Here is a 16,467-nt window from a genome sequence, read left to right as displayed (position 1 = left end):
ACATCCCACTGTTGGCAGCAGCTTATCACCCCTCTGACTGATCTCAGCTGCATGTAACTGGTCCATCTCGTGTCCTATCTGAGAACCAAGCAGCATCTATAGAAAAGCAGGGTCATACAATGCAATCAATTTTCTTCTTAATTCTGTGTTTTACTTAGAATAATTTGAGAGTCTCTGCACACACTCACTGTTTCCAGCCAATATGTTCTTTCCTGGTTTTTATGTTTGTTTAGCTTGATTTTAGAAGAACAGGCTTCCATTCACAAATTGATGTTCATGGAATTCTCCAACGTAGAAGCTACTACCCTCTTTTATCATAACCTATAGAATTTGACACATTATCATCCTGAATTAACCATCAGTGATGTCTCTAAATTTAAGATGGCTGAACTTCCTCTGTAAATATTCTGCTGCTTTAATAAACCATCCTTGCTTGCTATTGCGCTGTAGGCTGCCAGAGTCCCAGATGCATTCAGGGTATTATAGAGATGTACAGCACGGAAACAGACTCTTCGGTCCAACTTGCCTGCTCCAACCAGATATCCCAGTTTGACCCAATCCCATTTGCCATCATTTGGCCCATATCCCTCTAAACCCTTCTTATTCATGTACCCATTCAGGTGCCATTTAAATGTTGTAATTGTACTAGTCTCCATCACTTCCTCTGGCAGCTCGTTCCATACACCCATCACCCTCTGCATGGGAAAATTATGCCTCAGGTCCTTTTTAAAACTTTCCCCTCTCATCTTAAACCTATGCCATCTAGTTTTGGACACCCCCACTCTAGGAAAAAGATCTTGACTATTCACCCTGTCCATGCCCCTCATAATTTTATAAACCTCTATAAGGTCACACCTCGGCCTGCAATGTTCCAGGGAAAGTAGTCCCAGTTTATTCAGCTTCTCCCTAAAACTCAAACCTTCCAGTGCTGGCAACATCCTTGTAAGTCTTTTCTGCACCTTCTTAAGTTTAACAACACAAGCCCTCTCATTCCTACTTCATAGTTTTTTTTTAATCAACCTTCTCAGAGATCTTATTACACACCAATGGATTAACTTACTAAAAGGAAGTTTGCACCAAACTTCAGCCAAAGGTGTGGTGAGGGGGCAGTATTTTAACCCGTAGACACTCTTACCAATTGTCTCTGCTGAATTCAAAAAGTAAATTTGCTACAAAATGGACAGGAAAAGACCAATGTGGGATGCCGCATTACTCTAGTGAAACTACCTCTTCATTTTTCCTATCCCCATCCTTCATGACTGGACTTTAGGGTAGACATTTTGTCAGAAACCCAAAGGAGTTGGGAATCCTCCACTTCAATTCTATTTTAATCAACTGGGTGCAACTAGATCTAGGCATTCCCACCTGCCTCTTTCTCCGGGCCCAGGAATTTCAGGTCTTTACAAGTAACTCTATGTTTGTTCTGGTTGTGTTGTGCCTCACCTTTATCTTGCATCTGATCTCTCTCTGAATGCTGCTGTCTGTGGATTACGCCACCAACCTTTCGATTCTAGGATTTTGGATGAGGCTTTCTACAAACAACCCTTTGCCGATGTGATTGGCTATGTGTATGTTTCTCTTCTTAATATTTTCCTCTTTCTATTTTCACCTCTTGAGCAATTCTTTGTGAAATGTATTTGCTTTTGCTTTGACGATGTTCTGCCACATTTGACTTAACTGCAGATTTGCTGAATATTAGGGAATAGAATGTTCAAGTTAATTTTCAGTTTTGTTCAACTAAGTCACCAGATTTACCATGTACAGACCAAACAAAAGATGGTATTTTTGGCTCAGCAGTAGGACTCTCGACCCTGAGTTAAAATCATAGAATCGTAAAATCCCTACAGTGTGGAAACAGGCCATTTGGCCCAACCAATCCACGCCAAAAATAACCCACCTAGACCCATTTCCCCACTCTACTATTCTACATTTACCCTGACTAATGCACCTAACCTACACATCCCTGAACATTATATGCAATTTAGCATGATCAATTCACCTAATTTGCACATCTTTAGACTGTGGGAGGAAACTAGAGCACCCAGTACAAACTCAGACAGTCGCCCGAGGCTGAATTGAACCTGGGTCCCTGACACTGTGAGGTGGCAGTGCTAACCACTGAGCCACCGTGTTTGAGTTATATAATTACAAGTTTATCTTTTAAGTTATTCTTTCTAATTTGTTAGAAAACGTTATGAAATTATGTTATTCACTGCGTTTATTGAGTACGCATTGTGAAATTTCAAAATTCATTCACTCCGATTCCTGGAATTCCCTCCCTAATAGTATTGTGGTCCACCCTTGCCAAATGGACTGCAGTGGTTAAAGAAAGCAGTCACCACCACCTTCACAAAGGGCAATTAGGGATGGGCAGTAAATGCTGGTTAGACAGTGACACCCACATCTCATGAAAAAAATGGTGTTTACAGAAAATTGGGAATGACTGACACCTGAATTTAAAACACTGCAAAAGCCAAGTTAATCTGTCCATAATTGTAAGCTGGAAATATCAGTAACATCATCCTGGAACAGTTATGAACTCCATTATATCCAATAGACAAGGGTCAATCAGTTAGATAGTTTGGTGGATTAGGTGTTTCACTGCAATATCAGGGACCAGCTCCTTCAGTTTCTGAAAACTATTCCACACCTTGCCCTCAAAACAGATTCAGGTGCAATGTTAGAAAATGAGGTGAAATCATAGTCTTACATTATAGATTACAATTTTAAGATTAGATTAGATTACTTACAGTGTGGAAACAGGCCCTTCGGCCCAACAAGTCCACACTGATCCTCTGAAGAGCAACCCACTCAGATCCATTTACCCCTTCACCTAACAACACGGGCAATTTAGCAAGGCCAGTCCATCCTAACCTGCACATCTGTGGACTGTGGGAGGAAACCAGAGCACCCGGAGGAAACTCACGCAGACACGGGGAGAACGTGCAAACTCCACACAGACAGTTGCCAGAGGCGGAGAATTGAACCCGGGTCTCTGGCGCTGTGAGGCAGCAGTGCTAACCACTGTGCCACCGTAGGAAATGGTCATTTTGTGTTTGTGCTTGTGCTTGTGTTAGCTCAACGATAGAACTATTTGGTTATCTCTGTTCCCCTTTGCTGTTTATGCCACGGATCTACAACTTTGCTCTTTTAAAGATTTTGTCATATTCTTTTGCAAATTCCCATTGAATCAGCTTCCACTGTCCTTACCAGCAGCCCATTATGAACGTTGTGCATAAAATGTAATTTCTCTAATCACCTCCTCTCACAATGCTGTATTTCACACCCAATCATTCCCCCTTCAGCTCTTAACACAAATCTGCTTCTTCTGGTTTTTGACCTGAGAGCAGTTCCTTTCGCATTTTGCACACCAGGTCACTTAACAACTGACAATAAAAATTATCATAGTTAACCATTTTATTGATTGTGTATGATGTGAGACTTCCCCTGTGATTATGAGAACTCCCCCACTCTTGTTTCATCTGAAGGAATGAATTAATATGCATTTGCACAGGCATGGGTAAATTTGGGATTGTCAACATGGCTTTATCAGAGGGAGGTAAAAACAATGACTGCAGATGCTGAAAATCAAATATTGGATTAGTGGTGCTGGAAGAGCACAGCAGTTCAGGCAGCATCCAACGAGCAGCGAAATCAACGTTTCGGGCAAAAGCCCTTCATCAGGAATAAAACCTGATGAAGGGCTTTTGCTTTATCAGAGGGAGGTCATGCCTAACAAATTTGTTAGAATTATTTGAAAATGTGATCAAGCAAGTGAGGGGAATTCAGTTGCTGTATTTTATGTGGATTTTAGCAAAAGTTTTGACAAGGTCCCACATGGGAGACTGATTGAGAAGGTTAAAGCACATGGAATTCAGGGAAACATGGTGAGATGAATCAGAAAGTGGCTTATTAATAGAACACAGAGAGTAGTAGAAGAATGCTGTTTGAGTGACTGGAGGCCAGTACCAGGACTCTTCTTGTTTGTTATATACACAAATGATATGGATGAAAATGTGGGAGGAATGTTAAGCAGATTTGCATACAAGACCAACATTGGTAGAGTGGTTAACAGCAAAGAAGGTTGTAGGTTCCAGGAAGATAGATTGTAGGTTGGTCAGGAGGACAGACCAGTGGCAGATGGTATTTAACCCTGACAAGTGTGAGGAAACAACAACAAGATGAGGGAGTATTTACTGAATGGCAGGACACTGGATAGCTTAAAGAAATAGCAGGATTTTGGGGAAATTATTCACAGATCCCTGAAGTCAGCTGAGCACGTGAATAGGGTCGTTAAGAAGGCATATGGGACACTTACTTTCATCAGTCATGACATAGAGTTTAAGAGCAAGGAGGTAATTCTGGAGTTGTACAGAGCATTGGTTAGGCTACAGCTGGAATACTGTGTACAGTCTGGTCGCTTCACTATGGGAAGGATATGATAGCACGAGACGGGCTATAGAGGAGGTTCACCAGGATGTTGCCTGGGATGGAGTAATTGAGCGAGAACGAGAGACTAGATAGGCTTGGATTGTTTATTACAACTGAGAAGACTGAGGGGGGACATAGAACATAGAACATAGAACAATACAGCACAGAACAGGCCCTTTGGCCCACGATGTTGTGCCGAACTTCTAACCTAGATTAAGCACCCATCCATGTACCTATCCAAATGCCGCTTAAAGGTCGCCAATGATTCTGACTCTACCACTCCTACGGGCAGCACATTCCATGCCCCCACCACTCTCTGGGTAAAGAACCCACCCCTGACATCTCCCCTATACCTTCCACCCTTCACCTTAAATTTATGTCCCCTTGTAACACTCTGTTGTACCCGGGGAAAAAGTTTCTGACTGTCTACTCTATCTATTCCTCTGATCATCTTATAAACCTCTATCAAGTCACCCCTCATCCTTCGCTGTTCCAACGAGAAAAGGCCAAGAACTCTCAATCTACTCTCCATTCCAGGCAACATCCTGGTAAATCTTCTCTGCACCCTCTCCAAAGCTTCCACATCTTTCCTAAAGTGAGGCGACCAGAACTGCACACAGTACTCCAACTGTGGCCTAACCAAAGTCCTGTACAGCTGCAACATCACTTCACGACTCTTGAATTCAATCCCTCTGCTAATGAACGATAATACTCCATAGGCCTTCTTACAAACTCTATCCACCTGAGTGGCAACCTTCAAAGATCTATGTACATAGACCCCAAGATCCCTCTGTTCCTCCACCTGACTAAGAACCCTACCATTAACCCTGTATTCCGCATTCTTATTTGTTCTTCCAAAATGGACAACCTCACACTTGACAGGGTTGAACTCCATCTGCCACTCCTCAGCCCAGCTCTGCATCATATCTAAGTCCCTTTGCAAATGACAACAGCCCTCCTCACTGTCCACAACTCCACCTATCTTCGTAATTTTCTGCAAATTTACTGACCCACCCTTCGACTCCCTCATCTAAGTCATTAATAAAAATTACAAACAGCAGAGGACCCAGAACTGATCCCTGCGGAACTCCACTTGTAACTGGGCTCCAGGCTGAATATTTACCATCTACCACCACTCTCTGCCTTCGACCGGTTAGCCAGTTTTCTATCAAATTGGCCAAATTTCCCTCTATCCCATGCCTCCTGACTTTCTGCATAAGCCTACCATGGGGAACCTTATCAAATGCCTTACTAAAATCCATGTACACTACATCCACTGCTCTACCCTCATCCACATGCTTGGTCACCTCCTCGAAGAATTCAATAAGACTTGTAAGGCAAGACCTACCCTTCACAAATCCGTGCTGGCTGTCCCTAATCAAGCAGTGTCTTTCCAGATACTCATAAATCCTATCCCTCAGTACCCTTTCTATTACTTTGCCTACCACAGAAGTAAGACTAACTGGCCTGTAATTCCCGGGGTTATCCCTATTCCCTTTTTTGAACAGGGGCACAACATTCGCTACTCTCCAGTCCCCTGGTACCACCCCCGTTGCCAGTGAAGACGAGAAGATCATTGCCAACGGTACTGCAATTTCCTCTCTTGCTTCCCACATAAACCTAGGATATATCCCGTCAGGCCCGGGGGACTTGTCTATCCTCAAGTTGTTCAAAATGTCCAACACATCTTCCTTCCTAACAGGTATCTCTTCTAGCTTAACAGTCCGTTTCACACTCTCCTCTTCAACAATACGGTCCCTCTCGTTCGTAAATACTGAAGAGAAGTACTTGTTCAAGACCTCTCCTATCTCTTCCGACTCAATACACAGTCTCCCACTACTGTCCTTGATCGGACCTACCCTCGTTGTCGTCATTCTCAGATTTCTCACATACGCATAAAATGCCTTGGGGTTATCCTTGATCCTATCCGCCAAGGATTTTTCATGCCCTCTCTTAGCTCTCCTAATCCCTTTCTTCAGGTCCCTTCTGGCTATCCTGTATCCCTCCACTGCTCTGTCTGAACCCTGTTTCCTCAACCTTATGTAAGCCTCCTTCTTCCTCTTTAACTAGACATTCAACCTCCCTTGTCAACCAAGGCTCCCTCACACGACCATTTCTTTCCTGCCTGACAGGTACATACATATCAAGGACACGTCGTATCTGCTCCTTGAAAAAGTTCCACATTTCAACGACATCCTTCCCTGACAGCCTATGCTCCCAACGTATGCTCCTCAAATCCTGTCTTACAGCATCGTAATTTCCCTTCCCCCAATTGTAAAATCTACCTTGTTGTGCGCACCTATCTCTCTCCATAACCAAGGTGAAAGTCACAGAATTGTGGTCACCATCACCAAAATGTTCACCCACTAACAAGCCCACCACTTGTCCCGGTTCATTACCGAGTACCAAATCCAATATGGCCTCCCCTCTGGTTGGACAATCTACATACTGCGTTAGAAAAGCTTCCTGGACGCACTGCACAAACACCGCCCCATCCAATTTACTTGATCTAAAGAGCTTCCAATCAATATTTGGGAAGTTGAAATCGCCCATGACTACGACCCTGTGGCTTCTGCACCTTTCCAAAATCTGTTTCCCAATCTGTTTCTCCACATCTCTGCTGCTATTGGGGGGCCTATAGTAAACCCCCAATAAGGTGACTGCACCTTTCCTATTTCTGACTTCAGCCCATACTACCTCCAAAGGCAGATCCCCTCAAACTGCCTTTCTGCAGCTGTTATACCATTTCTAATTAGCAATGCCACCCCCCTCCTTTTTTACCACCCTCCCTAATCTTACTGAAACATCTGTAACCAGGAACCTCCAACAGCCATTCCTGTTCCTCTTCTATCCACGTTTCCGTGAAGGTCATAATATCGTAGTCCCAGGTACCGATCCACGCCTTAAGTTCACCCACCTTATTTCTGATACTCCTTGCATTGACATGATTGAGGGCTATAAGATTGAGGGATATGGACAGGGTGCATAAGGAGCAGCTATTCACCTTAGGTGAAGGGTCAATCCTGAGAGAACATTGTTTTAAGTAAGGGACAGGAAATTCAGAGGGGATTTGGGAAAAACCTTTTTCACTCAGCAGGTAATGGTAATCTGGAATGCATTGCTTTGGAAAATAATGAAGGCTGGAAACCTTACAAGCTTTAAAAATATTTGGATGAGCACACCAAATTCAAAGATGTCGGACAAGTGCAGGAAATAGGGATTACTGCACCTTTAGGTGAATATAGAATATAAAACAGTACAGCACAGTACAAGCCCTTTGGCCCTCCATATTAGTCTACCTACTCTAAGATCTACTCTAAGATCTGACTAACCTACATACTGTTCATTGTATTAACTTCCATATGCTACCCAAAAGTCGCTTAAATGCCCCTAATGTATCTGACTCTATTACCACCATTGGCAATGCATTCCACGCACCCACCAGTCTCTGTGTAAAGAACCTACCTCTGACATTGCCCCTAAACCTTCCTCCAATCACCTTAAAATTATATCCCTTTCATGATAGACATTTCTGCCATGGAGAAAAGTATGTAGCAATCCACTCTATCTATGTCTCTCAATATGTTGTACATCTCTAGTAAGTCACCTCTCATCCTTCTTTGCTCCAATGAGAAAAGCCCTAGCTCCCGCAACCTTCCTTCAGTCCATGCCCTTCAGTCCAGGCAGCATCCTGGTAATCTCCTCCACATCATCTGTAAAGCTTCTCTATCCTTCCTATAATGAGGTGACCAGAACTGAACACAATATTCCAAGTGTGGTCTGGCCAGGGCTCTATAGAGCTACAGCATAATCTTGCGGCTCTTTAACTCAATAACCCTACAAATGAAAACCAATATGCCTTCTTAACAACCCTATGAACTTGGGTAGCAACTTTGTGGGATCTATGGACATGGACCCCGAGATCCCTCTGTTCCTCCAAGAATCCTGCCTTTAACCCTGTATTCTGTATTCAAATCCCACCTTCCAAAGTGAATCACTTCATGCTTTTCTAGGTTGAATTCCATCTGCCATGACCCAGCCCAGCTCTGCATCCTGTCAATGTCCCATTGCAACTACAACAGCCCTTCACACTATCCACAATTCTACCAACTTTGGTGTCATCGACAAACTTACTAACCCATCCTTCCACTTCCTCATTCAAATCATTTATAAAAATCACAATGAGCAGAGTTCCCAGAACAGATCCCTGTGGAACACCACTGGTCGCAAAGCTCCAGGCTGAATACTTTCCATCTACCACCCACCCTCTGTCTTCTATGGGCCAGTCAGCTCCTTCAAACAGGGAGGTTTCCCTGTCCCTATATACCTCCTTATTTTCTGAACAAGCCTACCACGGGGGACCTTATCAAACACCTCACTAATGTTCATGTATACCACATCGAGTACTCTACCTTCATCAATGTGTTTTGTCACATCCTCAAATAATTCAATAAGGCTTGTGAGGCATGACCTGCCCCTCACAAAGCCATGCAGAGTATCTGTAATCAAAATATGGTTTTCCATGTAACTATAAATCCTGTCAGAATCCTCTCCAATACTTTGCCCACCACTGATGTAGGACAGATTGGTCTGTAATTCCCAGGATTATCCTTATTCCCTTTCTTGAACAAGGGAATAACATTTGCTACCCTCCAATCATCTGGCACTACTCCATTGGACATTGAGGATGCAAAGATCACCGCCAAAAGCACAGCAATCTCTTCCTTCACTTCCTGTAGTAACCTTGGGTATATCCCAATTTTCAACATATCCTTCTTCTTAACATTAACCTGTTCTAGCATGTCAGTCTGTTTCACGCTGTCCTTAGAAATGTCAAAGTCCCTCTCAGTAGTGAATACTGAAGCAAAGTATTCATTAAGTTCCCTTCCCTACCCCGGTCAGCTCTACCCTCACTCTGGCCATTCTCTTGTTCCTCATATAAGTGTCGATTACCTTAGAGTTTTCCATAATCCTGCCGGCTAAGGCTTTTTCATGCCGCCTTCTAAGTCCATTCTTAAGTTCCTTCCTGCCTTCCATATAGCTCTCTAAAGCCCTGTCTGATCCTTGCCTCAATCTAAGTAAGCTTCCTTCTTCCTCTTGACTAGATGTTCCACATCCCTTGTCACCCAAGGTACCTTAACCCTACCATCCCTTCCTTGCCTGAGTGGGATAAACCTATCCAGCACTATCAGCAGGTGCTTCCTAAACAGGTGGTAGTTATGTTGGTGCAGACTCAATGGGCCAAAGAGCCTTTTCTGCGCTGTATAACTCAATGAACCTGAGAATCTCTCTCCTCTCCCCACTTTCAATCCCCCCACACACACTTCTGCACCATTACCCCTCTTCCCTCACCCATTTCACTATCCCAAGTTTGCTCTCTCCATTCCCAATCTTCTCTCCTTTTCCTCACTCATCGTTTGCCCCACTCTGATTTCCTCCTCCTACACTCCCCTCTCCCGCTCTAGACAAAGCTGAGAGAGAGAAACCATGAAAGTTTGAGGGGCATGTTGGCTATTCTTGATTTGAAAAAAATGCAATCAAAGATTTGATGGTATACAAGCAATGACTCGTATTGCAGTTCAAAAAGACAGCTCACCACCACCTTCTCAAAGAGCGATTAAAGACACGTAATAAATGCTGGCTAGCCAGTGACACCCACATTCCACAAGAGAATTTTTAAAATGGGAGCCTTTGAAAGCTTATCGGGTTTGAAGATGATACATTCCTGAACTAGATCAGCTCCATGCCAGAGTGTAGCAGGAAGATAGCTACACAGATAGTATATAATTCTGTCGATCCTAGAAATGTTCCTGAAGATTGGAAAGTAGCAAATGTAACCCCACTATTTAAGTGGTGGAAAGGAAGAATGGAGAATGACAGATCTATCAGATTATTGGAAATAGTAAAGAAATGTCAAAATCCATGTGATAACTGGACACTTAGAGATTCCCGATGATGGCTTTTGCCTGAAACGTCGATTTTGAAGCTCCTTGGATGCTGCCTGAACTGCTGTGCTCTTCCAGCACCACTAATCCAGAATCTGGTTTCCAGCACCTGCAGTTATTGTTTTTACCACTTAGAGAAGTGTGACAAAACTTGACAGAGTCAACATGGATTTAGGAAAGAAAAATCATATTTGACAAAGGACAGAATGTTTGAGGATGTTACTTGTGGCAGAGAGAAAGAAGAACAAATAGAAATGGTGTATTTGGATTTTCGGAAAGCTTTCGTTAAGGACCTGCACAACAAAATTAAATAAAATCAGAGCATAAGGGATTGGGGTACTGTACAAGTAGGGATTGAGAGTTGGTTAACAGACAGAAACTGAAGACTATGGATAAACATAACATTGTGAGGATGGCAGGCTCTTACTGTTACAGGGTTACTGGCAGAATCAGTGCCAGATTCACAGCTATTCACAGTCTGGATGTTGGGACCAAAGGTAATATTTCCAAAACTAGCTAGGAGTGTAAGTTGTGAGGTAGATAGAAACCTCGGTTGAACTTGGATAGGTTTAATAAATGAGCAAAAACATGGTGAGTGTGAAGTGATTCACTTTGTTAAAATCAACAGAAAATGGTGAGAGTTCTTGAATGGTGACAGTTTGGGAAGTGCTGGTGTTGGAAGAGAACTGAATGTTCTTGTTTATGAGTCACGTAAACCTAGCATGGAAATACAACAAATAATATGGACAGCAGGAGATATATTGCAACCATTGCATGGGAATGTGAGTACAGAAATAAACAGATCTTGCTGCAACTGTGTAGACCCTTGCTCTATCCTCACATGGAAGATTGGGTTCAATTTTACCTTCTTATCTAAAGAAGAATTTACTTGCCATAGAGGGAGCACAACAGAAATTCCCCAAAATTATTCCCCAGATTAATCCCTGGGAACGGTGGAATTGTCTCATGAGGAGACTGGGTCTGTATTCTCCAGAGTTTTGAAGCATGAGAGGTGATCTCACTGAAGCTGACAGAAATCTTCCAAGGGGTGCCAGGGTGGATATAGATAGGACAGTTCTCCAGGTTAGAGGTTTTGAAAAGGGGGTCCTAATGTCTGAATAAGGGATAGGTCATTTAAGATTGAGATGAAGAAGAATTTCTTCACTTGGGGGGTGGCGCAGTGATGAATTTTGTACTCCAGAGAGTTTTGGGTGCTCAGTCAGTGAGCATGTTCAATTGAGAGATCAATAGACAAAAGACATTAAAGCATATGGAGATAGTACAGATGCACAGTCACAAGAGTAGGTACTATCTACAAGATGATCTGTGGAAATTCACCAAGGCTGCATAGACAAGATCTTCCAAACCTATTTCCACTCCATTTAGAAGGACAAGGGCAGCAGAAACTTGGCAAAATCACAACCTTCAAGTTCCCTTCCAAGCCACTCACCATCCTGACTTGCCTATACATTGTCATTCCTTCAGTGTCACTGGGTCAAAATCCTAGAGTGCCCTTCCTAAGGGCATTGTAGGACTACTTTAAGCACATGGACTGCAGCAGTTCAAGAATGCATCTCACCACCTCCTTCTCAACAGCAACTATAAACAGGTAATAAAGGCTGACCCAGCCAGAAATGCCCACACCCCATGAACAAATTCATATAAAGCAAATAGCATCTCTGAAAACTCCATAAATTGATAAAGTGAGCTTATTGTTCACTCTGCACCCTAAATTTCTTTAGGATATCATCCAATTCCCTTACTCATGACAGTCTCGTTCTCTAACGTGGAGCACCCTGATATTGCAATGGGTAAAATTTCAGTCTTTAATAAATACAAAAATGTGTCAGAAATATTTAGCATTGGAATAATGGGCATTTCATCAGAGCTCTTATTTGTTTTTTTTTCCCATTTAATCTGCTGCCCTTCATCCTATCAGAGACATCTCTTTCATTTTTTTCCCATCACATGTCCCCATCTCCTGATTAAAATATGGAACTTATATTTTAGGAGCAAAAGGAAGCCATTCAGCCCTTCGAGCCTGATCTTCCACCCTTCAATAATATCATGATTGATCGGATGATAGTCTTAAGATCACTTTGCGGTCTACACCCGATAGCCCTCGATTCCCTTATTAATCTCTAGCCATTACAGCTTTGAGAAAAGGGTTGGCAGAATCTTATACTCTTTGAAAAATGCCAGGGGTCATGACCATATCTGGCTCCTGACACCACACTGATCCAGGAGTGGCACAGCTCCAATAGGAACAGGAGAATGGGCTGTGTCTCAGATTGGCTGGGAGTGGGAGTAGGGCCTCACAGGCATGTGGGTAAAGTGCAAACATACCTTCAAATGGAACATAATATGTTCAATATAATATGTACAATATAATATATACAATATAAGGGAAATGTAAAAATGCAGGATAACCTCAGCTGACATAGCTAACCCCACCCCCAGGCAGGATTACTCACCCACCCATCCCAGCAGGCTCCAATGCCCCTCCAACTCACCACCAAAGCCACTGGCTGTTATCTGGTGATGGCTTCTTGATGGTGGATGAGAGGATATACCAGAGAAACCTCTCAAAGCTCCAATTATTGAGCTGCTGGGATAAGAACATATTTAAAAATTATCCTCTTGTCTCCAGCTTCAGTGTGTTCTCTGCCTAACCTCAGGAATTTACCAACAGGTTCCGGTGAGATCTTAATCAAATTAACTATCTTCCCACGTCCACAAATCAGGGCTGCCAGTTCCCATGCCAACACCCCTGCAGAAAATCCTACAGATATGGGGAATTGCTCAGAAATGCAACTTACAAAATGTCCCCATTCCTACCTGAAAGATGCTGTCTATTAATTTTATTTCTTTCTCCATTTATGCAGCAGGACCTGCTAGGTATTTGCTGGAGTTTGTTTTCAGTTTCAGATTTCCAGTATGTATTTTACTTTTAAACATAGAACAAAGGGTTCTTATTGTGATGGTGGAAGTGTCTGAGATATATAATTATTGTTTAAAACTAAAACTGCTTTTAGTTAACTCAGTTTTTGCTGTTAATCTTTTAAGTATAACAATCAAGAGGTCAGAATAGGTTTTGACTGTTAGTGTAAATTCGCCTGAAGTCAGTGCCATGAATCAGTAATTTTATGCTGCTGCAGCTCCTACGTCTCTATTTACTATTGAATATAATACAGTTCTGAAGTTTTAACTGTAATAATTTCCAACATACAAATATATAACTCTTCTTTCTTCCTTTTTCGCTTTCCAATATGCTATGAAGCACAAACATAAAGCAACACTGCTACAACCTACAACAGTTAAGTGAACCATTCTTAACTCTTTCTGGATACAAACTGTCAAGGAGTCAATTATGAGACAATGCAAGTTTCTCAGCCCGGGGTGTCCTTTAACAGAAACACAAGAGGAGCCGGTGTTGGACTGGGGTGTACAAAGTTAAAAATCACACAACACCAGGTTATAGTCCAACAGGTTTAATTGGAAGCACACTAACTTTCGGAGCGACGCACCTTCATCAGACAACCACCTGCTGCAGCACACTAAGTACTTGTTTACAGATCAATGTTTACAGATTTATAATTTCAAATGGCGACCTCTACTGTCACATCTCATTCTGATGAAAGCTTATAAATCTGAAACAATAACTCTTTTTTTCTCACAACAGATATTGTGTGACTTGCTGAGTATTCCCAGAATTTTCAGTTTCTTATTATAGTTTTCCAGCATCCATATTTTGCTTTTTATGATAAATAATTTTCAGAAATAGTATCAAAATTTTCAAGGAATTAATTGTAAGATTTACAGTTTAGAGGGAAGCCTTTGATCCAAATCTTGTTTCCCTGGCCTTTTCCATTATTCTTTCTTATGCAGTTCCTTTATGATGTTAATAAAGCAAAGAATTGCAGATGGTGAAAGTCTGAGACAAAAACAGAAAATGCTGGAGAAACTCAGCAAGTCTGGCAACATCTGTGGAGAGAAAGAAGAGTTAACATTTTGAGTCCAGTAACCGTTCATCAGAACTGATATTCTTATTGATGGTATTGGCTCCAGTAATTACAAGGGGTAGCGAACTTCCAGGCAGGAAACCTGGAAGGACAGGTATCCTGGACTTGTTGCTCAATACCTTTTCCGGACTTTTCCAGTTATCACCCACACGTCTGATTGACAGATGAAACCTCTAACTCATTTGCACCAACAGGATCCACTCCCATGTTTTTTTTAACGTTTTGCTGATCCACCTTTATCTCCTTTTTTTGTTACTTCTTTCAAGAATTCAATCAGATTGAGAACATAAAGATTGAGACTGGGATCGGCTGTACAGTACTGAAGTCCTTTGTAAATTTCTTAACATTTATTCCGGGTTTCATTTTGATGCAGCAATCTAAAATATTTCTTAAAACCAGGTAAAACAGGAATAACTTCAATAAAAAAAACTCAAGAAAATAGGTGACAACCATTCATTAGTTCATTTCTTGGGGCACTGCCTTGACTATTCAAAATCAACCTGCCTAGTTTAAAATTTGAACAAAGCCTGGCCGTTAACTGTCAATCAGAATTGATATTGTGTTTCCGTGGAAATTCTTTTACCAATCAGAGTCCACTTGCCAGTCAGTCAGTATTCTCTTCTTCTCAGTATAAATGTTATTATTCCCCTTGATTTTGTATTCTTGTGAATTGTCCTGATGAGTTCAAGGTGAAAAGCTTTAACAAAATGTATCTTTCTAAACAATACTCAAGTAAAATTATTTTCATCTTGCCTCAGGTCAGCTGAAGACCCAGATGTGAGTGAAGGTCAAGAGGTTGTTGTGGGCTCTGAGTGGGAGCATGTGTTACACCTTTGTGATTTGAGCTCCAAGACCAGCAAAGTGTCCAAAGATGTGTCACGGATGCGATCTGTTCTCATGTCACTTAGCCAAGTGCCTCTGACTCTAAAGTGAAGTCAAAACAGTCAGGCTGGCATTCTTTAAATTCTAATCAGCGAAAAATTACGTTCCATTTCTGAATTGTGTGGGATGTTTTGCTAGTGTTGACATTTGCTGCCTGTGGTTCCTTCCTCCTTCCAAGTTGAAACTGTTTTCAAAGAGGAACATGTCTCAGAGATGAGCTCTGACAGAGTCGATTAAATTGTTTATTTGCTATTTGCTTTGTGTGAATTAGTGTGTGTGATTTTCTTGCTCTGAAAATACAGGACTGTAGTACAATACGTATCATTTATTGTAATATAGTAAAAACTACATCATAAATCTGCTATCTGTCTAATGAAATAAAATTTATTGACATGTTGATTACAGAGTGGAAGAATTTTATTTGCAAGAATTTTTAAACATTGCCTTGCTTTGGTGTTTCCCTTTGAGTTTGCAGGTGGTGACTTCATTCCTGAGTCCAGGATTTCAGAACAGAATCTGGAACATACGTTACATTAGACAATAGACAATAGACAATAGATGCAGGAGTAGGCCATTCTGCCCTTCGAGCCTGCACCGCCATTCAATATGATCATGGCTGATCATTCCTAATTAGTATCCTGTTCCAGCCTTATCTCCATACCCCTTGACTCCACTATCTTTAAGAGCTCTATCCAATTCTTTCTTAAAAGAATCCAGAGACTGGGCCTCCACTGCCCTCTGGGGCAGAGCATTCCACACAGCCACCACTCTCTGTGTGAAGTAGTTTCTCCTCATCTCTGTCCTAAATGGTCTACCCCGTATTTTTAAGTTGTGTCCTCTGGTTCGGCACTCCCCCATCAACGGAAATATGTTCCCTCCTGCCAGAGTGTCCAGTCCTTTCATAAGCCTATACGTTTCAATCAGATCCCCTCTCAGTCTTCTAAACTCAAGGGTATACAAGCCCAGTCGCTTCAGTCTTTCCGTGTAAGGCAATCCTGCCATTCCAGGAATTGACCTCGTGAACCTACGCTGCACTCCCTCAATAGCCAGAATGTCTTTCCTCAAATTTGGAGACCAGAACTGTACACAGTACTCCAGGTGTGGTCTCACCAGGGCCCTGTACATTGTGAGAGAGCTTTGCTCATCCTCTTCCAAGTTGGTGTTCAGGCTCCTAACACACTGTAAAA

General features: G+C 42.1%; 1 protein-coding gene across 4 annotated transcripts in view; it reads left to right on the top strand.

Annotated features, from left to right (window-relative positions):
• The window catches only part of LOC140485529 (clathrin light chain A-like), a 52,252-nt gene extending 36,573 nt beyond the window's left edge, over positions 1-15,679 (top strand). Inside the window, exons 5-8 of one of the 4 annotated variants that reach the window (XR_011962381.1) lie at positions 1,515-1,568; positions 13,262-13,311; positions 13,657-13,692; positions 15,157-15,221. Coding sequence is in view for 3 of the 4 variants with exons in the window: in XM_072583714.1 (XP_072439815.1) it covers positions 1,515-1,568; positions 13,657-13,692; positions 15,157-15,331 (265 nt within the window). In the remaining variant the exon portion in view is untranslated. Of the gene's footprint in view, positions 1-1,514; positions 1,569-13,261; positions 13,312-13,656; positions 13,693-15,156 lie in introns of all 4 variants that reach the window. The other 3 variants (XM_072583714.1, XM_072583715.1, XM_072583717.1) reach the window with 3 other exon arrangements.
• Positions 15,680-16,467: the final 788 nt, after the last annotated feature.

Source organism: Chiloscyllium punctatum, chromosome 14 (genome assembly GCF_047496795.1).
Source record: "Chiloscyllium punctatum isolate Juve2018m chromosome 14, sChiPun1.3, whole genome shotgun sequence".
Classification (NCBI taxonomy): domain Eukaryota; kingdom Metazoa; phylum Chordata; class Chondrichthyes; order Orectolobiformes; family Hemiscylliidae; genus Chiloscyllium; species Chiloscyllium punctatum.
The sequence above is the reverse complement of the archived record's forward strand: the minus strand, read 5'-3'. Positions and strand labels throughout refer to the sequence as shown.